We start from the raw sequence: 19,586 nt of genomic DNA on the forward strand, positions 1-19,586 counted from the left end.
CACTGGATTTGGAGTCAGAGAACCTGGGTTTCAATCCTGGCTCTGCTCTATTTGCTGTAGGTCTTAAGGCAAATCATTTAATTTCTGTGGGTCTCTCTCTTCTTTTTAGAAACTGAGGGTGTTGGACTAGATGATTTCCAAAGGCCCTTCCAGATCTAAACCTGTGATCCAAAGTCTGACTGCCTCTTTGCTTAAATGAACAAACATTTCTGAAGTACCTTTGTGTTAAACAAATTGCTGGGGATATAGAGAAAAGTAAAAATAGTCTCTGCTTTCAAGGAACTCATAGGCTAATAAGGATATGTATATAAGCATAATAGTACCCATTCCAAGTCACCATTGCTACTTTGATGAAAGTCAAGTTTCATTAGTTTGGGTAATCCTTCAGGCAAGTCCACTCTTTCCAAGCCATTCTTGTTCATGTTTTTCCTTAAGTTCACTGTAGTGTATTTCCCACAAGCTTGGGTGGGTTGGTTGGTGGGGTCTTGACATTATAAATTATAGACATAACTGGGTCACTGGACTTGCATCTTTTTTTTCTTTTATTCTCAGAATGTAACTGGCTCCCTCTTTTTTAGTTACATGGGACTTCAATCTTTTATGTCATTTATCCCATGCAAACTCTCACTATTAATATAAAATCATAGAAACATAGATTTAGAGCTGGGGAAGAACTTCAGAGGACATTGAATCTAAATCCTTCATTTTACAGATGAGGAAATTGAGTCGTAGATGCCAGAATCAGCTTATGCCTGAGATTGATGTCTCATATTACCTAATAATAATAGTAATAACAGCTAGCATTTATTACACTGCTTTATGTGCCAGATACTGTGCTAAGTGCTTTAGGGATATTATCTTATTTGATCCTTGAAGCAATTCTGGGAGATAGATGCCGTTATATCCCCATTTTATAGCTGAGGAAACAGCAAGCAGAAATGGAGTATCAAGATCCCAGCTAGTGTCTCAGGCCGGATTCAAACTTAGGTCTTCCTAACTCCAGAGCTCTCTCTATGGTGCCACCTGCTTGCTCTGGCTTGTGACTTTCCTCCCCTCCACTTTTTGTAGCAGAATAAATCAGATGTCATCTCTGCTATTAAAATCCCATGAACTCTTCAAGACTTCCCTGAGCTAAAATCTTTCCTGATTGCCTGGAATTTATTTTCTTCTTTTCCAAGTAACCTCTTTTCTTTGGAACTCTTCCCCTGGGGCAGAACTTTCCTGGTTGGTGTGTGCATGAGCAAGGTACCTCACTTAGCTCCAGACCAGACCAGACTGTGTTTCACATTCTATCTAGTCATCCATCTTGGCTATTTTTCTTGCCACTTGTCCTGATGTATATGTTTTCTCAAACTTCTGCACATTTTCCTACAACCTTCATTTCCCACTCTGAGCTCTAGGAACCTGGATCAAATCTATACTACCACTGTTTCTGGAAAAATCTTGTCATTTGATTCCATTGGGGCCCTGTTTATCATCCCTATGACACCTTTTCATGGATGCCACTCTCCTCATATATATTTTCTTCTTCTATTTGTTGTTTCCTTTAAAATTCCTATCTTCTGTCTTGGAATCAATACTAGGTATTGATTCCAAGGCAGAAGGGGAACAAGGTTAGGAGTGTGGATTAAATGATTTGCCCAGTGTGATACAGTTGGGATATATCTGAGGCTAGATTAGAATTCAGGACCTTCTCATCTCTAGGCCTGTCTCTCTATCTCCTAGCTGCCCCATCTCCTTCTATTTGAACATAAGCTTCCTGAGGGCAGAGATTGTCGGGCATTTGTATGTTTCCTAGTTAACTTGTTATATAGTAGTATGTGCTTAATAAATTCTTTTCACACCATTCATATTTGTTCACTCATTAATGTTTTCACTTAAGCCTCTGTGTTTTGCAAATCTAGACCTTATTTATACTTCTGTGTTAGATATAAGAAAGATATAAGGAACTTGGGGGGTAGGGATACATATTTATATTTATTTGTATAACCCATTGTTTTGTGTGTAGGGAGCACTCAAATATTTGACTACTTAAAAGATTATTTTGTTCATATTGGTATTACTTACAATAATTTATTATTCATTTCACTTTTTAAAAAAATAGAACCAAATACATACATTTATAACTATTTTATTTATCAAGGAATTTCTACCTATAATATATATGTATATGTGGACATATTAATTATTCCTTCTGTACCCTCATCTGTTTTTTTCACCTTTGTTGTACATTTTTTTATACACTTGTATTTAGGGTACGCATAATTCTTAATTCAAACTTCTTTTGCTTTTTTTGACTTTGTATGTCTTTCCAAATTTCTTTATTTTCTTCATAGTTATAATTTAAAAATTAAAAAATTTTCCCCTGGTTACATGTAAAAATAAATTTTAACATTTGTTTAATATAGTGAGTTCTAAATTCTCTCCCTCTCTTCCTTTCTCCCTTTGCCCTTCCTGGTGACAGTAAACAAAAGGTTATACATGTGCAATCATGTAAAACATTTACATATTAGTCATTTCATGGAAGAAAACTCAACCCCACCTCCCCTCCAAAAAGAAGGAAAATTCAAGATAGTATGCTTTAAACTGCATTCACACTCAATCAGTTGCTTCTCTGGAGATAGATTTTTCTTCATGATTTTTACTGCTGAGAAGGCATTCACAGTTGTTCACACTTTGTCCCTCAGCTTTGGATCCTTGAATGGAGGAACATGCAGGTAGTGGGAACATACTATGGCGATATAACCATCTCAGTAAATCTAGATCCTGGAGGAGACAGTTAGAGGAGAAAGCTATAGTAATTAAAAGTTACTATAATTTTCTCTCCTTCATCTTTGATTATGGGTAGCAACTGGTACTTTGCCTCTCTAGAATTTTCTGTCTTGCTGGTGAGGGGAGGGTAATAGGAAAAGCTTTTGGTCATGACTGGGATAGTTTTGGCCCTGGTCTTATAGTGAGAGGTCTTATAGATGCCATGGATGTGGCCATGGAGCTCTTTCCCCAGTGCTTGAAGAGATTCCAAGTGATGATGTTTGCCTTCAAGAGGGGTCGGAGGGCACTGCTGGGCGAGGTGTATTTCCACTGCTGTGTGGCGCTCTGTAGGACTCGACAGTGAGACTCAGACCCACTCTGTGGGAGAAGCTGCAGCCCAGGGTGGCAGTGAGTGGGCCGAAGTGCCAGTCCATTCCCCGTGGCGTGGGGCCAGGTCTCTTCAGGAGCCATCTCTCTGACCGCAGCAGAGGAAGGCAAGTGTTCGAAAGCTGAGGCGATGTCCCAGAAGATGCCATCAGGGCCTTCGACAATGCCCATCTCTTCCAGGGCCCTGAAGGCAGCTGGTAGCTCTGTGAGCACTGAGCTGGGCATGCAGGCACCTTCTAAATATTAAAGGAAAGCTGCTGTGATTATTAAAAAAAAATTTGCTCTAACAAGTATATCTTTAGAGGTGGAATTAAGTGTCTCTCCTTGTTTAGCAAATAGTAGTGATACCAGTAATAGAATATAACTAGTAGGGGTTGGAGTGTATCTAATTTTTTTTTTATCAGTGTCTGGCAGGTATTAGGAGCATAATAAATTGTTGCTTTGTTGATTGGAAGCTGTAGCAGCAGCTGGATACCTTGTTATCAACTCTTGTAGTTATCTTGCCTTTCATTCTGGCTGTGGTTCTATAGCTTTTTTTGGTGATTGATGATAGATTTTCTTGTCATTGTGAGTACAGTTCTTTCTTTGCAGAAGATAAATTCTTAATATTTTCTCTTGTCTTACAGTGATGAAGCTAGAGAATCTATTGACCAAGGAGACATGTGGATACCTGAATGTTCAGTTTCATCTTGAATGTGCACATACGTATTTGTATTATTATGAATATTCAAAAGCAAAAGATCAGTTCAATATTGCCAAAGACATAACTGAACTGAAAATTAATTTGACAGGTAAAAATCTATTTTTCTTCATTTTAGAAAATTTATAACCAATTCATATATTCAAGTTTTAAAATTAAGGTTAATATATCTTTGTTTAATGGTTGCTGAGTACTTTAGCATATGTTCTTGCTATGTTCTCCAGTTCGTTTCTTCTGTTGTCCTTTTCTATAAGCAGCATTTAAAATTGTATAACAAATATGCCAAAATTTAAATATGTGCAGTCAAATGATTATTCTCAAAAAGATGGTTTTATTATCCAATTTTTCTTTAAAAACTTTGTCAGATTATTGCTATCTTTAAGATGCTGTGTTAAGGCTTGGGGATACAAAGTTAAAAATGAAAAACTTCCTATTCCATAAGAGTTTGCATTTTAAAACATTTTAAATTTTTAAAGTTTAAAAAAAATTTTTTCTATTTCTTACATCACCATGGGTCCTCCATGTATTATTCCCTCTAATTTTCCCAGAGATCTGTCTCATATGACAAGTAGAACTTTTTCAGAGAAAAAAATAAAGTCAGCACAACTGATTGAAGAAGTATAAAAACACTTGCATTGTATAATATCTGTGGACTCCCCACCTTTACTGAGGGGTGGGTTAAAGATATTACCTTAAATTTCTTCATTCAGTTCCATTCTATCTTTATAACTTTGTTACATTTTCTTTTGATTTCTTTTTTGTATGATTGTTCATTGTTCTTTCTGTTTACATTGTTCTAATTACAACATATATTCTTTTCTTGCCTCTTCTTACTTTATTTTGCATCAGTTCATATTGGTACTACTGTGCTTGACAGTATTCATATGTCATTTCTTATAATAATATCTCATTACATTTAATGCACCACAATTTGTTTAGCAATTTCCCAACTTGAGCTTACCTTTATAAGAAGGCAGTGGAGTTTTCTTTGGCCAGAATATTGCCCCTAAGCTAGGATTTATTTCTCCAATGTTCTTCTGTGGTGGGCTTTGGCCAGGTGCTTCTGAAGCCTCTGCTAAGATTTGATCCCTGTCTGTAGAAAAGCATGCTAAGTGTAGGAGGCACAGTAAGGATTTAAGTTGGTGGCAGCAGGGAAAAAATTGTAAAAAGAAGAAAGGGTTAAACGTCAAGAAAAAACAGGGTTGTAGAATATATAATAGACATGTCTTAAGTCTCACAGATACTATCTTCACAATTGCCTGAGGAACCCTTGAGCTGAAGGAGCAACTAACATTTGGGAATATAATTAATTACAGGGAGAAGGGCCAGGTAGTAGCTCCTTTAACATAAATAGACCTTGACCTTGTTATTGACTGACCCTTGCTTACATTAGACTAGCCATTATCAACATCAAACCACTTGATGTTAGAAAGACTGAAGTCTTCCAATACATTATGTTTCTGGCAGATGATATATTAAATTTTGTTTTCAAAAATAATCAAACATTTATTTTTCCCTTCCTCTTACCTATCAAATATATGCATAATCAAGCAAAAGATATTCCAGTATTGGCCATGTCCAAAATATGTGTCTTATTCTATATATTTAGATTATTTCTGCTTTGTCCAGAGGTGGGTAATAGTCTTGACCATTGATCTTCTGGAATCAAGGTTGATCATTGCATTTGGCAGATAATATGTCAGTTAGTCAACAAACATTAATTCATTTCCTACCATGTGCCAAGCATTATGCCAGGCACTGATGATACTGGTACAAAGAATGAAATAATTCTTACATTGCAGCTAATGGTCTGATTGGGAAGGCAGGAAGTACATATACAAATTATACATCGTAAATATAAATTGTAGCAATACAACATATATAGAGTATTTAAATACAAAGTAGATTGGAAGGGAGGGTACTGCCAATTCATATGGTCAGAAAAAGACTTATGCAAAAGATAGTGATTGAACTGCATTTTAAAAGAAGAAAGAGACAAATGGAGGAAAGAATAGGTACATTTCAGTCATCTGGGATGGATAGTACAAAGGCAAGGATATGGGCAGTATTGGGAGAAGACTGGTTTTGCGAGATCACAGATTTTGGGCAAGTGCAATGTTTGGTAACACTGGAAAGGGAGTTGGACCCAGATTGGGAAGCTTTAGAAGTTTCACAGAGGAGTTTTAAAATTTTATCTTAGAGGCATTATGGAGCTGCTGGAATTTTTCATGATCTTTTAGTAATTGGATAGCATGCCTCAGCAATGATTAAACCATTAAATTCTACTTTTTAAAAATAGGAGCTTTGGGAAAAAGGACTCGGTTTCAGGAAAAATATGTGGCCCAGCTTATTCTAGATGTACAAAGAGGAGGGGTTAGCCTTCCACATGATGAGCTCAGTCCAGCACCTACTCCCCTTGAGAATTTAACAAAGGTAAGTAAGAAAGCCACTTGGTCATTACTGACCTTTCCATGCTTAACATACTAAATTGCAGAAGGCCAGTGCAGAAGGACATTGAGTCTGGTAGCAAGAGATGTAGACTAAGCTTATGCTTTATCTAAGTCTTGTGAAAGGTCACCTTTTTCTTAAATTCTCTGGCATATTCTATTTGAGAAAAACAAGAGACTGTGGTGCTTTATTAACTTCACTGTGGTTTCTACTAATACTAATATCACTAATCTACTATCTACTAATATCACTTTAGCTGGATACTTTCCACTTAGGTGGAAATGAACCATGCAAACTCATCACCAACACATTTTCTCCATCGCTGGTGTTATGTTAACTATGGTGTTGCTTTTGTCTCTATAGTACCTGTTATAACATTTAGAAACTCACATTTCTTACTTCATTGTTTTTTCAAAGTATTTATGGACTCTTTCACTGGTTTTATAATTTGTTTCACATTCCTCTGAGTCATCAGTGGAGAGATTGCCAAAGATGCCATCCTGGCCTATCAGTTATCCTTCTATGTGGAGTCAATTCTTCTCTTTTCCTTCCCTCCTTTTCCTCCTTCCCTCCCTCCCTCCCTCCTTCGCACCACTTCATTTTAAGGACAAGGAAAATGTGGCCTAGAGAAGCAAAGTTACTTGATCTAAGTCCATAAGGTAATAAGCACTAGCCAGAGCTGAGACTGGAGTTTAGTTAGTGCCTTCAGCTCCAAGCCTCCTCTTCTCCCTACTCATGCCCAACCTGTGGAAGGTATTGGGAAAGGATTTCTGTATCCTCAAGGCACTAAGATGGCATTGCAGGGGATCTTTTGATTATTCTTAGTATCCAGTCATGCCCAGCTCTTTCATTACTTGGAAGATCTGTCAGTTTTCAAATCTGTAGTGATTCCCTCAAGGTGGTCAGCAGGGATTCTTACAATAACTGATGAGAATTGGTCTGGGGGAAAAGGTGGAATCTAGGCTATGGCTTTGAAGAGAGATAACAAAAGGAGAAGGCAGTAACCATTCTTCTGCATGCTCAGATTACATGCCATAAGCCTCTTCTACCTATACCTGGTGTGATTCTGGTTTGGGAAGGTGGAGGAAGAATTTATGTGTAGGTGGGCAAATAGGAAAGAGCAAGAGGGGCAGGAAGAAGCTATCTTGGAACAAGATATGGGTTATCAAATTTATTCTTTTTAAAAATTGTTAAATATTGGTAAAATGAATAGAACATTATAATGGATGTCATTTAAGAGAGTAAAGAAAATATATAAAATTAGTAGCCTTTCATGAATGAATTAAACAATCTCTTTTCCTCTCCCCCACTCAGAATCTTGAACTAAATGATGATACAGTATTGAATGAGATAAAGTTAGCAGAGTGTGAACAATATCAGATGCCTGACTTATGTGCTGAAGAGCTTGCTGTTATCCTTGGAGTCTGGTAAGTTACTTGGAAAACTTTATACTTTAAATAGATTATATATTGGTGTTCTTATGGGGCACTTGACATTTGAGAAGACTAGTATTTTGAGGTCCTTATGCATAGGGGAATTAATGAATACCTTTAATTAACAAAAAAAGAGTAAGTGAAATATTCAAAAGGATAGTCAATTAAATGCCACAGTATCCTCTTTCTTCCCATCTCTCAATCACTAAGAGATGCTTTTAACCCTAGTGATTCTTGGTAGAATATGGAAGGATAAAATAGATTAAAGAAAGAGGAAAAGGGCACTATTGGACAAAAATATTTGTAATAATTTTCGTGATGGCAAAGAGCTGGAAACCAAGAGAGTATCCATCACTTGGGAAATGGCTGAACAAATTATGGTATATGAATACAATGGGATACTATTGTACCTGTGCGAAGGAAATTTATCCTCCCCATACATTCCAAAGAAATGATGAAAGGGATGGTTTTAGTGAAACTTGGGAAGCCTTGTATAAACTGATGCAGATGAAATAGTATAACCAGGAGAATTCTTCATTCAATGATAATTCCACTGTAAAAAAAGCTGTCTTTGAAAGACTTAAGAACTCTGATCAATGCATTAACTAACCATAATTCTAGACAACCAATAATGAAGTGTGTTATCCACCTCTCGCCTGAGAAGTCATGGATTCAGGAAGCAGAATGAGGCATATATTTTTGAATAGGGAATTTGTTCTGTTTGAATATGTATACCTGTTATAAGGTTGCTGTTTTTTTTTTTTTGGTGGGGTGTGGGGAGAGGAAGAATAGATTTTTATTCATTTAAAAAATAATAAAATAACCCCATAGAATTGTTAGATCTCCAGGATTTCCAACTAGTCCAGTCTATACTTTAAAGGAATCACCTTGCACACCCTTCCTCCTTGCAATAAGCAATTCTATCCACTACTCAAAGATCATAAGTAATAAGCACCTTTTAACTTTTGTCTAATCCACATTGGTATAGCTCCAATTATTAGGAAGTTTTTATATTATGTCAGTATTTGCCTTTATAAAATTTCTACCCATTATTCTCAATATTTTCCTTTGAGACCCAAGTCTAATCTTGCTTCCACCTAATGGCTCTATAAGTTTGAGGAGGCTTGGTTTTCTTTGTCTATCTTGGCTTACTCAATGGACCACATAAATATTAACTTGATAAAGAATAAACTCTATGAAATTAGCAGTGTAATGTGCTGTATACACTGCTTCTTCATTTTCATAGTCAATTTTACATCCTTCCATTAGTGATAATGACAGAATTATTGAACCCCAACTAATCTAACTAAAAAAACTTCTATTAACTGGCTTCCTACAATTGGCTTTTTGATTCCTACAGTTGGCTTTTAGAAGTCTAAAACAAATCATAAGAAAACTATTAGTAACTGCTATAACAACAACAACAAAAATATTCTTCCATCCTATATCCTGGGGGTCAATATACAGTCACCTGAATTTCCTCTACTTCCTATAGCTGTAATAATACCAGTCTCTATTGTGTGATTTCTAGAATCTTCTGAAGCTACATGAGATTTATAATTATCTAATAATGAAGTATTTTCATGAATTTTAGAAGAATTTGTAAGAGAATTTAAATTAAAACAATTCTGGTTCATTCTTAGGTGGTTGTTTTTTAAAAGATCAATTAAACAGGATAGCCCTCTCCCAAGTATTCTGATTGACAAGGTTTTACTATATTACTTTTTGTTCTTTGAATGAACCAAAGATAATTGGAGCATCCATTTACTAAGAAGAGCTATATTTTATTTATTTTTTGAAATAAAGATTTTTGTTCTTGAGGTCTCCTTAATGATAAAGGTGTAAATTCATGAAACAGCTCCTCCATAGGAGACTCTCAACTCTGTGGCCCTTTTACATATGCCTGATGTCCCAAAGCTGAATTCAAATTGGAGTCAGTGTCAGGTCTTTTGTAGTTTAAAGCATTCATTTACATCAGGTCTCTTTTTCAGTATAGATAAATATGCAAACACAAATGTATATAAATATACATATATGTTTAGACCCATACACATATGTATGTATATATTCACTCCCCACATACATATATAATCAAATGCTGTAATATTTATTAAGTCCTAACCCAAGTACCTTATATAGACAATTAATAAATGCTTGTTCATATTCATCCTTATATACACAAAAATGTACACATCCCTGTAGCATATTGATTTTGTTTCTCCATCAAACCAGTTTTGTAAATTAGGATGCTTGAAATCACTATACTTTTTTTTACAGTACAAATTTCCAGAAGACCAACCCAGTGCATAAGTTAACTGAAGAGGAGTTGTTGGCATTCACATCAGTATGTAGTCTTTTCTTCTTTAAACATTTATTCCCTTTCTTTGTCAATTGTTTTGCCCCTTCTTGAGGCATTCTCTTTGTGGTCAGAGCATGTTAGGAATGAAAATAATGAGAAATAGAAGTAGAGTTGTGACCCAGGACAGACCACTTTTACAGAAGGGTACAATAGATGACTTATCCCTGGTCCTGCCTGCCCCAGAGACCTGATATAGAAATAATGGAATACTTCACTCATCTAGTTATTTCCTGGATTTCTTTCTCTGTGCCTAGAGTAGAACAGTTAATAATTTTTCAGCTTGCCATAATGATAATTTCATCCTTGAAAAGTTCATTAAAGCAAGGAAGATGACTGTTCTTTACTTCATTTGCAATAGCAAGAAGCATATGGTTTGCTTATGTTGAAATAATAATGAACTTTGGAGGAAAGCGACTATTTCAACATACAGTTTGTAATATATGAGAAGAAAGCCAGCTGTAGCTTAAAATGCATTCTAGATTTTTAGAGAAAAGATTTCAAAGAATTTAGAAAAAATCATTTCATAAATGAATATGTTAGAAGGGAAGTCAATCTAGGAAGTCATGAGAAGCAATCAAAAATGCAATTCAGAAGTAAAAAAGAATTTCAATGAGCAAATGCAATTTCGGCTAAACAGAATAATGTAGACTGTATAGAGAGTTGATTACCCAAACTTAGATTATTTAAAAAACTCAACTATGTATAGAAAATGAAAGCAATGGCAAGTGATGTGTGCAAAGTATGGGATGATCCTATAAGAATCATGCTAGGGATACTAGAGTTTTAAAGAGTTCAGGTTTGTAAAGAACACTAATGCCCCCCCTTCTACCTCCCACCTCCACATTTTCTTAGATTTATTTGGAGAAAGGAAAGATATCAGTGAATGGGAAAGAACTATTCCTTGAGTTGCATGAGAGTGATAACCAAAGATACAAAGAAGGCAGAAATTTGTTTTTCATTCCTTGGTTTTCTTGACAAGAATAATTGTGTACTATAATGGCTTGTACATAAATGGAAATAGAGATAATTAGGGAGATATAGATCATGGAGTTGCTATTTATGAGTTTAAGCCACCAAGTTCAGATAGAATAGGATTATGGATTTTAGCATTTAAGATCCTTTTAAGATTCCATATAGGTCATCTAGTGCATCCTCCTTATTAAACAGGTGGAGAAACTTCTATAATGAGAGGTATTGACTTTTTCAAGGTCACATATGTAGTACATAGTCATTTCAATCCATGTCTGCTGATTCTAGAGACAGTGGCCATTCCACTATCTTATAAGATGGACAGAATGTTGAATAATAAAAGTTTCTGGGCAGTAGAATTTTTTTCATCCCATGTCTGTGGTGGTGAATCTATGACACATGTAGCTGTTTTCGATGACACTTGGCCACATGCAGGCTCAGTGTATCTCCGGGCCCACCTGGGGATCTGCCTGCCTGGGGAACCTCAAGCCCTCAGCTGTGGCTATAGCCATATCCTGGCCTGGCCTGAGTCAGGTTGTGTGGGGGTATGGGGGGGAGGGATGACTGCTCCATGGACTGGCAGTAGGGGCTGAGGGAGAGTGGTGTGTAGTGAGTGCCAGGTGGCTGGGGCATGTGGGTCTTCCTCCGGGGCAGGTAGGAGGAGCTCAAGCCAGGAAGCAGCACAAGGGGAGTCAAAAGGGGACCTGGGGAGGGGGGGGTTCCAACCAGCAGAAGATTGGGCGGGGCTCAGGCCCACTTGCAATGGAGGAATGCCTGGAACCAATTACCAGACACTTTTAGCACCATGAAAAATACAGCAATGGCTTTACTCACAATTTTTCCCCTCTGCGTACTTTTGTGAGAACTTATTCTCAACTTTAAATAATATCAAAACCAACAAAAGAAGCAGATTGACAGATGAAGTTAGTAGTGCTTGCTTGGGCTTGAAGTGTACAAAATATCAACCTTCAATTGAAGATTTAGTCAATGAAATTCAGCAACAAGAAAGTCACTAATAGGCAGATTAGTTAAAGAATTACCCCGCCCCCTCACTTATCTAGTTCAAGGCACCCCACACAAGTTAAATAATATCAAGATCAACAAAAGAAACTTACTGATAGATGAACAAAGAAGTCACTAAGCAGGTAAGTTAAATAATTAGATTTTGGTTTATTAACTACAGTTATATATTACAATTATACAATTTTGTTATTTAAACTATAAAATATCATGAAATTATGTTTTTTTTCTCAAAGTGACACACCACCCGAGTTATGCTCGGTTTTTTGGCGAATTTTGACACACCAAGTTCAAAAGGTTGCCCATCACTGTTCTATGTACTTGTATCCTCATGCCTAGTAATACATAATAACTAGTATGACCTAATCAAGAACAAGTCATGCCATTTTAACCTTGTTTCCTTTATTGGCATAGTACTATATTGGTATGTCAGGAAATGCAGTGGATGCTGTTCATCCTGATTTTAGCAAAGCATTTTTTATGTCTCTCATTCTTGCTGGAAAGATGAAGAAATATGGAATAGACAGTATAATTAGGTTGATTTGGGACTTCAAATGGTCATACTCATAGAACAGTTACTATCTATCTCAACTTGGAATTGTGCTTGAATTGTTTAGCATTTTTCTCAAAGACTACCTTAAAACATAGGTGACAGCATGTACATTGTTTGCCAATAACATAAAACTGGAGGTGTGGCTAAAATAAATAGATGGCAACCCAGAATCTCAGAAGCTCTTGGAAAGCTATAAAATTAGACTGAATTTTAGCAAGATAAAATTTTAATATGAGTAAATGTAAAACCTTAGACTTGGGTTCTGAAAAACCTTACAAATAACCAGGTAGTAGATGTATGGTTCATTAGCAGCTCATCTGAAAAGTATCTGAGAGTTTTAATTGACTGTATGTTCAGAATGACTTAATTCATGTAATATGGTACCTGGCAAAACTAGTATAGTCCTTTGATGATGTAAGAAAATAATCATGTCAGGCAGAACAGCTTTGAAAGTTACATGTTGAATTTATTATATACTTAAAAGAAAAGGCAAGCTGTATATAATATTCTTATTTTTATATTCTAGTCCTTTTTCTGTTTTATTGTATGTATGGAAATGCTAATTTCATTTGGTAGTTATTAAGTACAAAAAGAAAAAACCCAACCAATCAAATAGCCAGGTATAGATCAGTTTATTACTTAAGATATAAATTGTTGTGCAAAATTATATGTAATACCTACTTACCTATCTCTATGTGCCAATCAATAAAATAATAATACTGGGGTGAAACAATACCCTACAAATGATAAAATAAATTTTTTAGTATTGAAGAAAATAAACTTCCTTAATAGTTATAAAGTTAAAAAAAAAAGAAGAAGAAAGCTTTAGTGCCTAGATCAAGGGAAGTGATAATTTTTCTATACTCTGTTCTGGTCAGACCACATCCAGAAAACAAGTTCATGAAATTCATGGATAAACTTGAGCATCTTCCCAATAAGGCAGCCAGAATGATGACAGTCTTCTACTGAGCTTTATACAAATTGAAATGAAGGGGTTAGTTATTCCTATAGTGAGCTAACCTCCTCAGGATTATTAATTAATTATTAAATTATTAATTAACATACTGTTATTAGCTCTGAAGTTGGAGGAGTTCTGAGGATAATTCATAATGAACTATTCAGGAGAATGGAGAATGCTAGGATATAAAAAAGGACAAATAAGCAAATTTTTGAGTACTGAATAGAGAGTGAGGGAATTGAGGGAATTAGGATAGCCAGTAGTTAATTGTGGGAATTGAGTGAACCATACTGCACTAGCTTAGTTTCTATTCTTTTGATCTAATCCAATCTCTGTCTTGTGAGAAAACTGGATTCAGAGGACTCAGTGATTCATAAAATGTATGAGAGACTAAGTTCATGCTTCTATGGAAAGTAAGCTTGCCATGCATCTTCCAAAATAATTTTCTTTCTTACCTGTAGTATCATAACAATTTAAAATCCACTTGATTTTAATGCAATGTAATTTAACTACTTCTGATGATATTCCAAATTACTTATACTTATCACATAATCTCTATTGACTGTAACAATTTGAATAATATTAAGAATGAATGTAATTTACAGCTTTTGTATTTATAGCTTTTTATCACTCCATGGCAATGGACTTGAGAATATTTTAGATATAAAGGTCAGAAGGGATGGGGTTTTTAGAACTCCCTTTGTAATCTTCAGGAACTCATGATACTTCTGAGGCAAATCTAACCAATTCTTACTATAAGGCAGATGAGGAACCACAATCATCTATTATTTTCTCCACCAGAACTTAGGCAGCAGGAGTCCAAGATTCCCCCCTCAGCTGGGCCTTTAATATTCAGGGAGCAAAGAATTCCCACAGCTCCTCTCTGTCAAAGGCCTATTCTAGCTCCCTTATTGTTTGTTGAATTAAATCCCAATGGGCCCAGCCTTCTTGGACTTTTAAATGATTGTTAATAGAAACCACCAGCTTCTTTTGGAGAAATTTGGCCAATTACTGTCAAGGGAAAATTCTGGGGGCAGCGAGGGATGCTAGCAGACTCTTGGTGAGTGTTGGCTGCACTGGTGCTCTCCTCACTGTCCCCGGTCTCTGGAGATGGGAATGGGAGACAGGAGCAGAGAGGAGAGTAGCTGCTGTCCTATGGCACTTCCCTCTCCCTTTTTTTCCGTGTGAATTACAGTCTGGTTTTTTTTGGCTGATCTCAGATGGTAAGGGTGAGCTGCCTTAGGTTTGGCTTCCCTCAGGCATAGAGTGTAAAGGTCATCCTTTCAGCTTCTTAGCCCCATTGATTAAAGTCTTAATGAAAAGGCTGAGGCCTACAGAGGTCATGTAGCTAGTGAGTGGTCAGGCTTTCTATCTGCAGTGGCCTGGAAGAGGAAGTTGATCTCTTCCTATCATTGGTTTTGAGCCAGTGTAAACTCATGGAAGTAATAATTATGATAATGGTTAGTGTTTATACAGAGCTGATTGTGCCAGGCACTGTACTAAGAGCTTTACAGTTATCTCATTTGGTCCTCAGCCCTGGGAAGAAGGTGCTATTATTATGCCCATTTTATAGATGTGGAAACTGAGGCAAGCAGGTTAAATGACATACCCAGGGTCACATAGCTTGTAGATTTGAGCTCAGGTCTTCCGGACTCCAGGTCTAGAACTCTATCCACTGCTTCAGTATTAGAAAAAAAGCCCTGAGCTTCTAGGACACAGGTGCATAGGGCAGTAAAGCAGAGTGGTAGATCCCAAAGTCTTTTGAAATCATAGATTCCAGGAAAAACCTCTGGCAATCTACTCTGTGTTGCATACTTTTCTTTTCATTCTCTTCTTTCTCTTGTATACTGTCTTAGTTGTCATTGAAGTAATTTACTTTCAGGGTCCAAACAGTCCTGTTGTATGTATCTCCCTGTGATTCTGCTTTAATATTGCTCATGGATGGATTGACTTTCCTGAACATTTTCTTTCTTGAAGATACTCTTAGGATAAATTAAAAACCCTTACTAATCCTCAACCGCGTGTATGCCTAGACTTTTTCCTGAAGATGCTTTTAAGATGAAATTTTTTCAGGATTCTTCCTATTTCATCTCTAAGCTGATATCTGATTTCTTTAGTCTCCTCTCCTCATCCTTTACAGGATTCAGAGGAAATCTGTTTTGTGATTAGCATCTGTTTCACAGGGTTGTAACAGGGCATTATAGAAGTGCTAATTCCCACTCTCCCCTTTCTTTTTACTCATTTTTGTATCTCTCATATTGCCTAGAAGAGTGCTTGCCAAGTGCCCAGTAAATATTTATTTGTTGAGTAAATGACTTGCTAATCCTGACTTTGGTCCTATGGTACTAAATACTTGGTTCTTTTTTTATTTAAAACTTTATTGATTTCTTTTGTTTCTTATATCACCATAGTTCTCCCCCATTATGCTCCCTGCTCCCTCTCCCTCTCTATTTAAGTCAGCTTAAATAAAAAAAATAATATTTTTTTAAAGATGGAAAATAAATAGGAGTTGATCAGTAAATTGGAAAAGTTCAAAAATGCATAACACTTGTGGACCTCCTACATCTTTGAGGTAGTAGGTTGGGAGCAAGCCTCTCATATCTCTTTTTTCAAGCTATGCTTGTTCTTTGTTAATGTTGTTCTTTTTTTAAACAGTATAATCACCTTCTTCTTAAGTGGTAGTTTGGGGGAATAATAAAATGCTAGCATAGTGTGCTGAGTAGTATTAGTGTTTCAATCTCAAAGTGTCAAAAGTTTGTTCTCAGAGAAATACGTTGCTTTTCTTAGACTGTCATTATGATAGGCAGTGCCCCAAATATTGCAATTACACATTTCAGGAAACAGAATGAGTCATAACAAAAATAACCCATATTGTGCTAGTGGACCATTTGCGTTATATTGGCTAGATAATTTAAAATTAGCTATGTTATCTGCGTTATTTCCTTATAGATGACTCAAGTCCAGGGACATTCAGTGGTGTTTTTAATTTCCTTTCATTGTTGAAAATGTGAACAATCTGGTTTATACATACAGGTGTTTAAGTTTTCATTGGCAAAACTTTTGCTTAGGTATGGATTGATATTGGCAGCCTGCCCCACTCTTTTTTTTTGGCTTTTGCTTGAAACTCCAAGTCCTTTCTATAGTAGAAGAGATGAAAAAGGACCCTTTCTGTTGTGAATTCTAAATGTATTTTGTGAATAGGGTATATATTTCATGAGATAGGATTTATTGCAATTGCAGAAAATTATGGTTAATGTTTATTTTTATTTTGGAGAATTTGGGTAAACTTTTTTTTTAAATGAAAATTTCTTAGGAAATAGAAACAGTAATAGTAATTTTGTATAAGAGAATCCTGTTGTCCTTTGGATTGTTTGTATTAGTGTGTGAAGGTCACTAGATGTTTCACATTATGATATATATGGAATATAAGCCTTGGATTTTAAAATCCTTTCTTCTTTCTGTCTAGACTCCTTTTTCTTTATTTCAATTTGGCACTCATTTGCTATTTTATCCTTTGGGATATGAAAAAGTAGGAACAGTATTTTTCTTTCACAATCAGTCAACCAGCATTTATATAGTGCCGGACACTATGCTAGGCAGTGGGAATATGAAGACAAAAGTAAACAGTTCCTACCATCAAGGATGAAGACAGACTAAGATCTTAAGTCCCAAACCATCAGCCCTCTTTCCTGATCAGTATCTGGAGCTGTCATTCAGGGAATCAGCTCTTAAGGAGATGTGACCTGACAACTGCTTCTGCATGGATTATAGCCCCTGCCACCTCAGCAGCCACAGCATTTGAAGACCTCAAAAGAAAATTTCTTGCCATCATAATCTTTAAGAGCAGAAAATGAAAGCTAGTAGCTACTGGGATTTTGATACTAAATTTAAGCCAAAGCCACACATTTTATGCATGTAATTGAGGTATGTTTGCATATGTATCTGTCTGGCTCTCTCTATATACATATACATAAAATATACACAAAATATACATATACACATACACATACACATACATATACATATACATATACATATACATATATTTACCGACTTGCCTAAATATAAGGCAAGTTCCTTAAGCAATAGTATTTTAATAGAAAGTGCTATTCATGCAGAACTATAGCATGGATGACATTCATGCATGTGGAGAAGCTTCTGAAGAATTGAAAGCCACCTTCCTGCCAAAAAACCCAAATAGTAAACAAACAAATAAACAAAAAATCAAAACCAACCCCCAGAACAAAAGCCAAGTCCAACAGTAAAAGCATGAAATTCCAACCCACACAGTTTTTTTATTACCTGGTGTCACAGTTCCTGACTTTCAATGGCAGATGTAAGGAGATGATTTAATTCTTTGAGTGCTAAAATGAAAAATCTACATACTTCATAGAGGGAGCAACTTTAGGACAAAGCTTACCTCAGACCAACAATATATACCAGGACTCCAGGACTTGATCCTCATTTGATATTTGTAATACCTTTATTTAGGAATTCTCATTTTGTTAGTCAAGGATTCAGTGAATTTTATTTTTGTTGTTCAGATGTTTTCAGTTTAGCCTGACTCTTCATGACATTATTTTGGGGTTTTCTTGGCAGAGATACTAGAATGGTTTGCTATTTCCTTTTCCAGCTCATTTTACAGATGAGGAAACTGAGGCAAACAGTTACGTGACTTGCCCAGGATTATATAGCTTGAGATCGGATTTGAACTCAGGAAAATAAGTATTCCTGATACCAGGCTTGACACTCTGCACTGTACCTCTTAACTGTCTGAATTTCATTTTTCAAAAGAAATGAATGCCTGATAGCAGTATTGATACTTAATACCTGTAATCCAATGTTGTCCTCATTCCACCATGATAACTTTAAAAGTTCTCACAGGAAGAAATAGTAATAGGCATTATTTAGTTAGCATCTAAGGGAACATTTCTCTTTTCTTTATGATAGGGCAAAAGACCTCATAGGGTAATCAGGAAAGTAAGAGAGAGTGGTAAAATGCACATTCAGAATTAGGAATCTTCAGAAATTTGGAGAAATTCATGATAAATAGAAGAAAATTAAATTTTTAAATGTTGAATTATCAACAAAATAGTAAGGAAGTTCTAGAGGGGGAAATGTTTAAGAAGATTGAGAAAGTGAATAAAGTTAGAATAAACTTTAGAATAAAGTTCAACTTTAGAAATTTAGAAATGATTAAAGACAGAAGAGAGTGTAAGATCAAAGATTCTTTATCCTCTGAAAGAGAGAAATGTAAGTTTCATACAAAACTCTGAATTTACTCTCCAAACTTCTTTTACTGGGCAATGTAACATTTGAAGTTGCTGTTGCTAGATGTGGTGTTTTCTTGGCAGCCTCAGCACCAGTCATCTTTTTTCATAGCATCTTTTTAAGACCATCCATTTCTTTATGCTTTATATTAATATTTTTACATATTCTATTTTTTCCTTTTTTTTAAGCCCTCACCTTCCATTTAGAATCAGTGCTCTATATTTGTTCCAAAACAGAAGAGCGGTAAGGGCTAGGCAATGAAGGTTAAGTGATTTGCCCAAGTTCATACAGCTGTTAAGTGTCTGAAGCTGGATTTGAACTCTATAGTTGAGACTTCCTAACTTTAGGTCTCCTAAAATGTAAATGTAACAAAATAATAAATAAAAATAATAAAGATCAAGCAGGACTTGAATGAAGAGAGATGGAACCCTTCGTGGAGGTCACAGGTGGCACATATTGTATTTTTGGTACTTTTTCAGTATATTAGTCAGTTGTACTGATTGTTTTTTCCTCCCTTTAAAAAATGCCCTTTGTTGGTGTTAAAAGACTCTCTCTCCTTTGATCCAGCCATAACACTGCTGGGTTTGTACCCTAAAGAAATAATAAGGAAAAAGACTTGCACAAAAATATTCATAGCTGCGCTCCTTGTGGTGGCAAAAAATTGGAAAATGAGGGGATGCCCTTCGATTAGGGAATGACTGAACAAATTGTGGTTCTGTTGGTGACGGAATACTACT

At 35.9% G+C, this 19,586-nt stretch overlaps 1 protein-coding gene across 1 annotated transcript in view; it reads left to right on the forward strand.

Annotated features, from left to right (window-relative positions):
• The window catches only part of TTC27 (tetratricopeptide repeat domain 27), a 227,793-nt gene that overhangs the window by 46,491 nt on the left and 161,716 nt on the right, over positions 1-19,586 (forward strand). Inside the window, exons 6-9 of the mRNA XM_007476051.2 lie at positions 3,765-3,929; positions 6,138-6,271; positions 7,601-7,713; positions 9,997-10,063. Coding sequence (XP_007476113.2) covers positions 3,765-3,929; positions 6,138-6,271; positions 7,601-7,713; positions 9,997-10,063 — 479 coding nt within the window. The remainder of the gene's footprint in view (positions 1-3,764; positions 3,930-6,137; positions 6,272-7,600; positions 7,714-9,996; positions 10,064-19,586) is intronic.

This window comes from Monodelphis domestica, chromosome 1 (assembly GCF_027887165.1).
Source record: "Monodelphis domestica isolate mMonDom1 chromosome 1, mMonDom1.pri, whole genome shotgun sequence".
Taxonomy (NCBI): Eukaryota; Metazoa; Chordata; class Mammalia; order Didelphimorphia; family Didelphidae; genus Monodelphis; species Monodelphis domestica.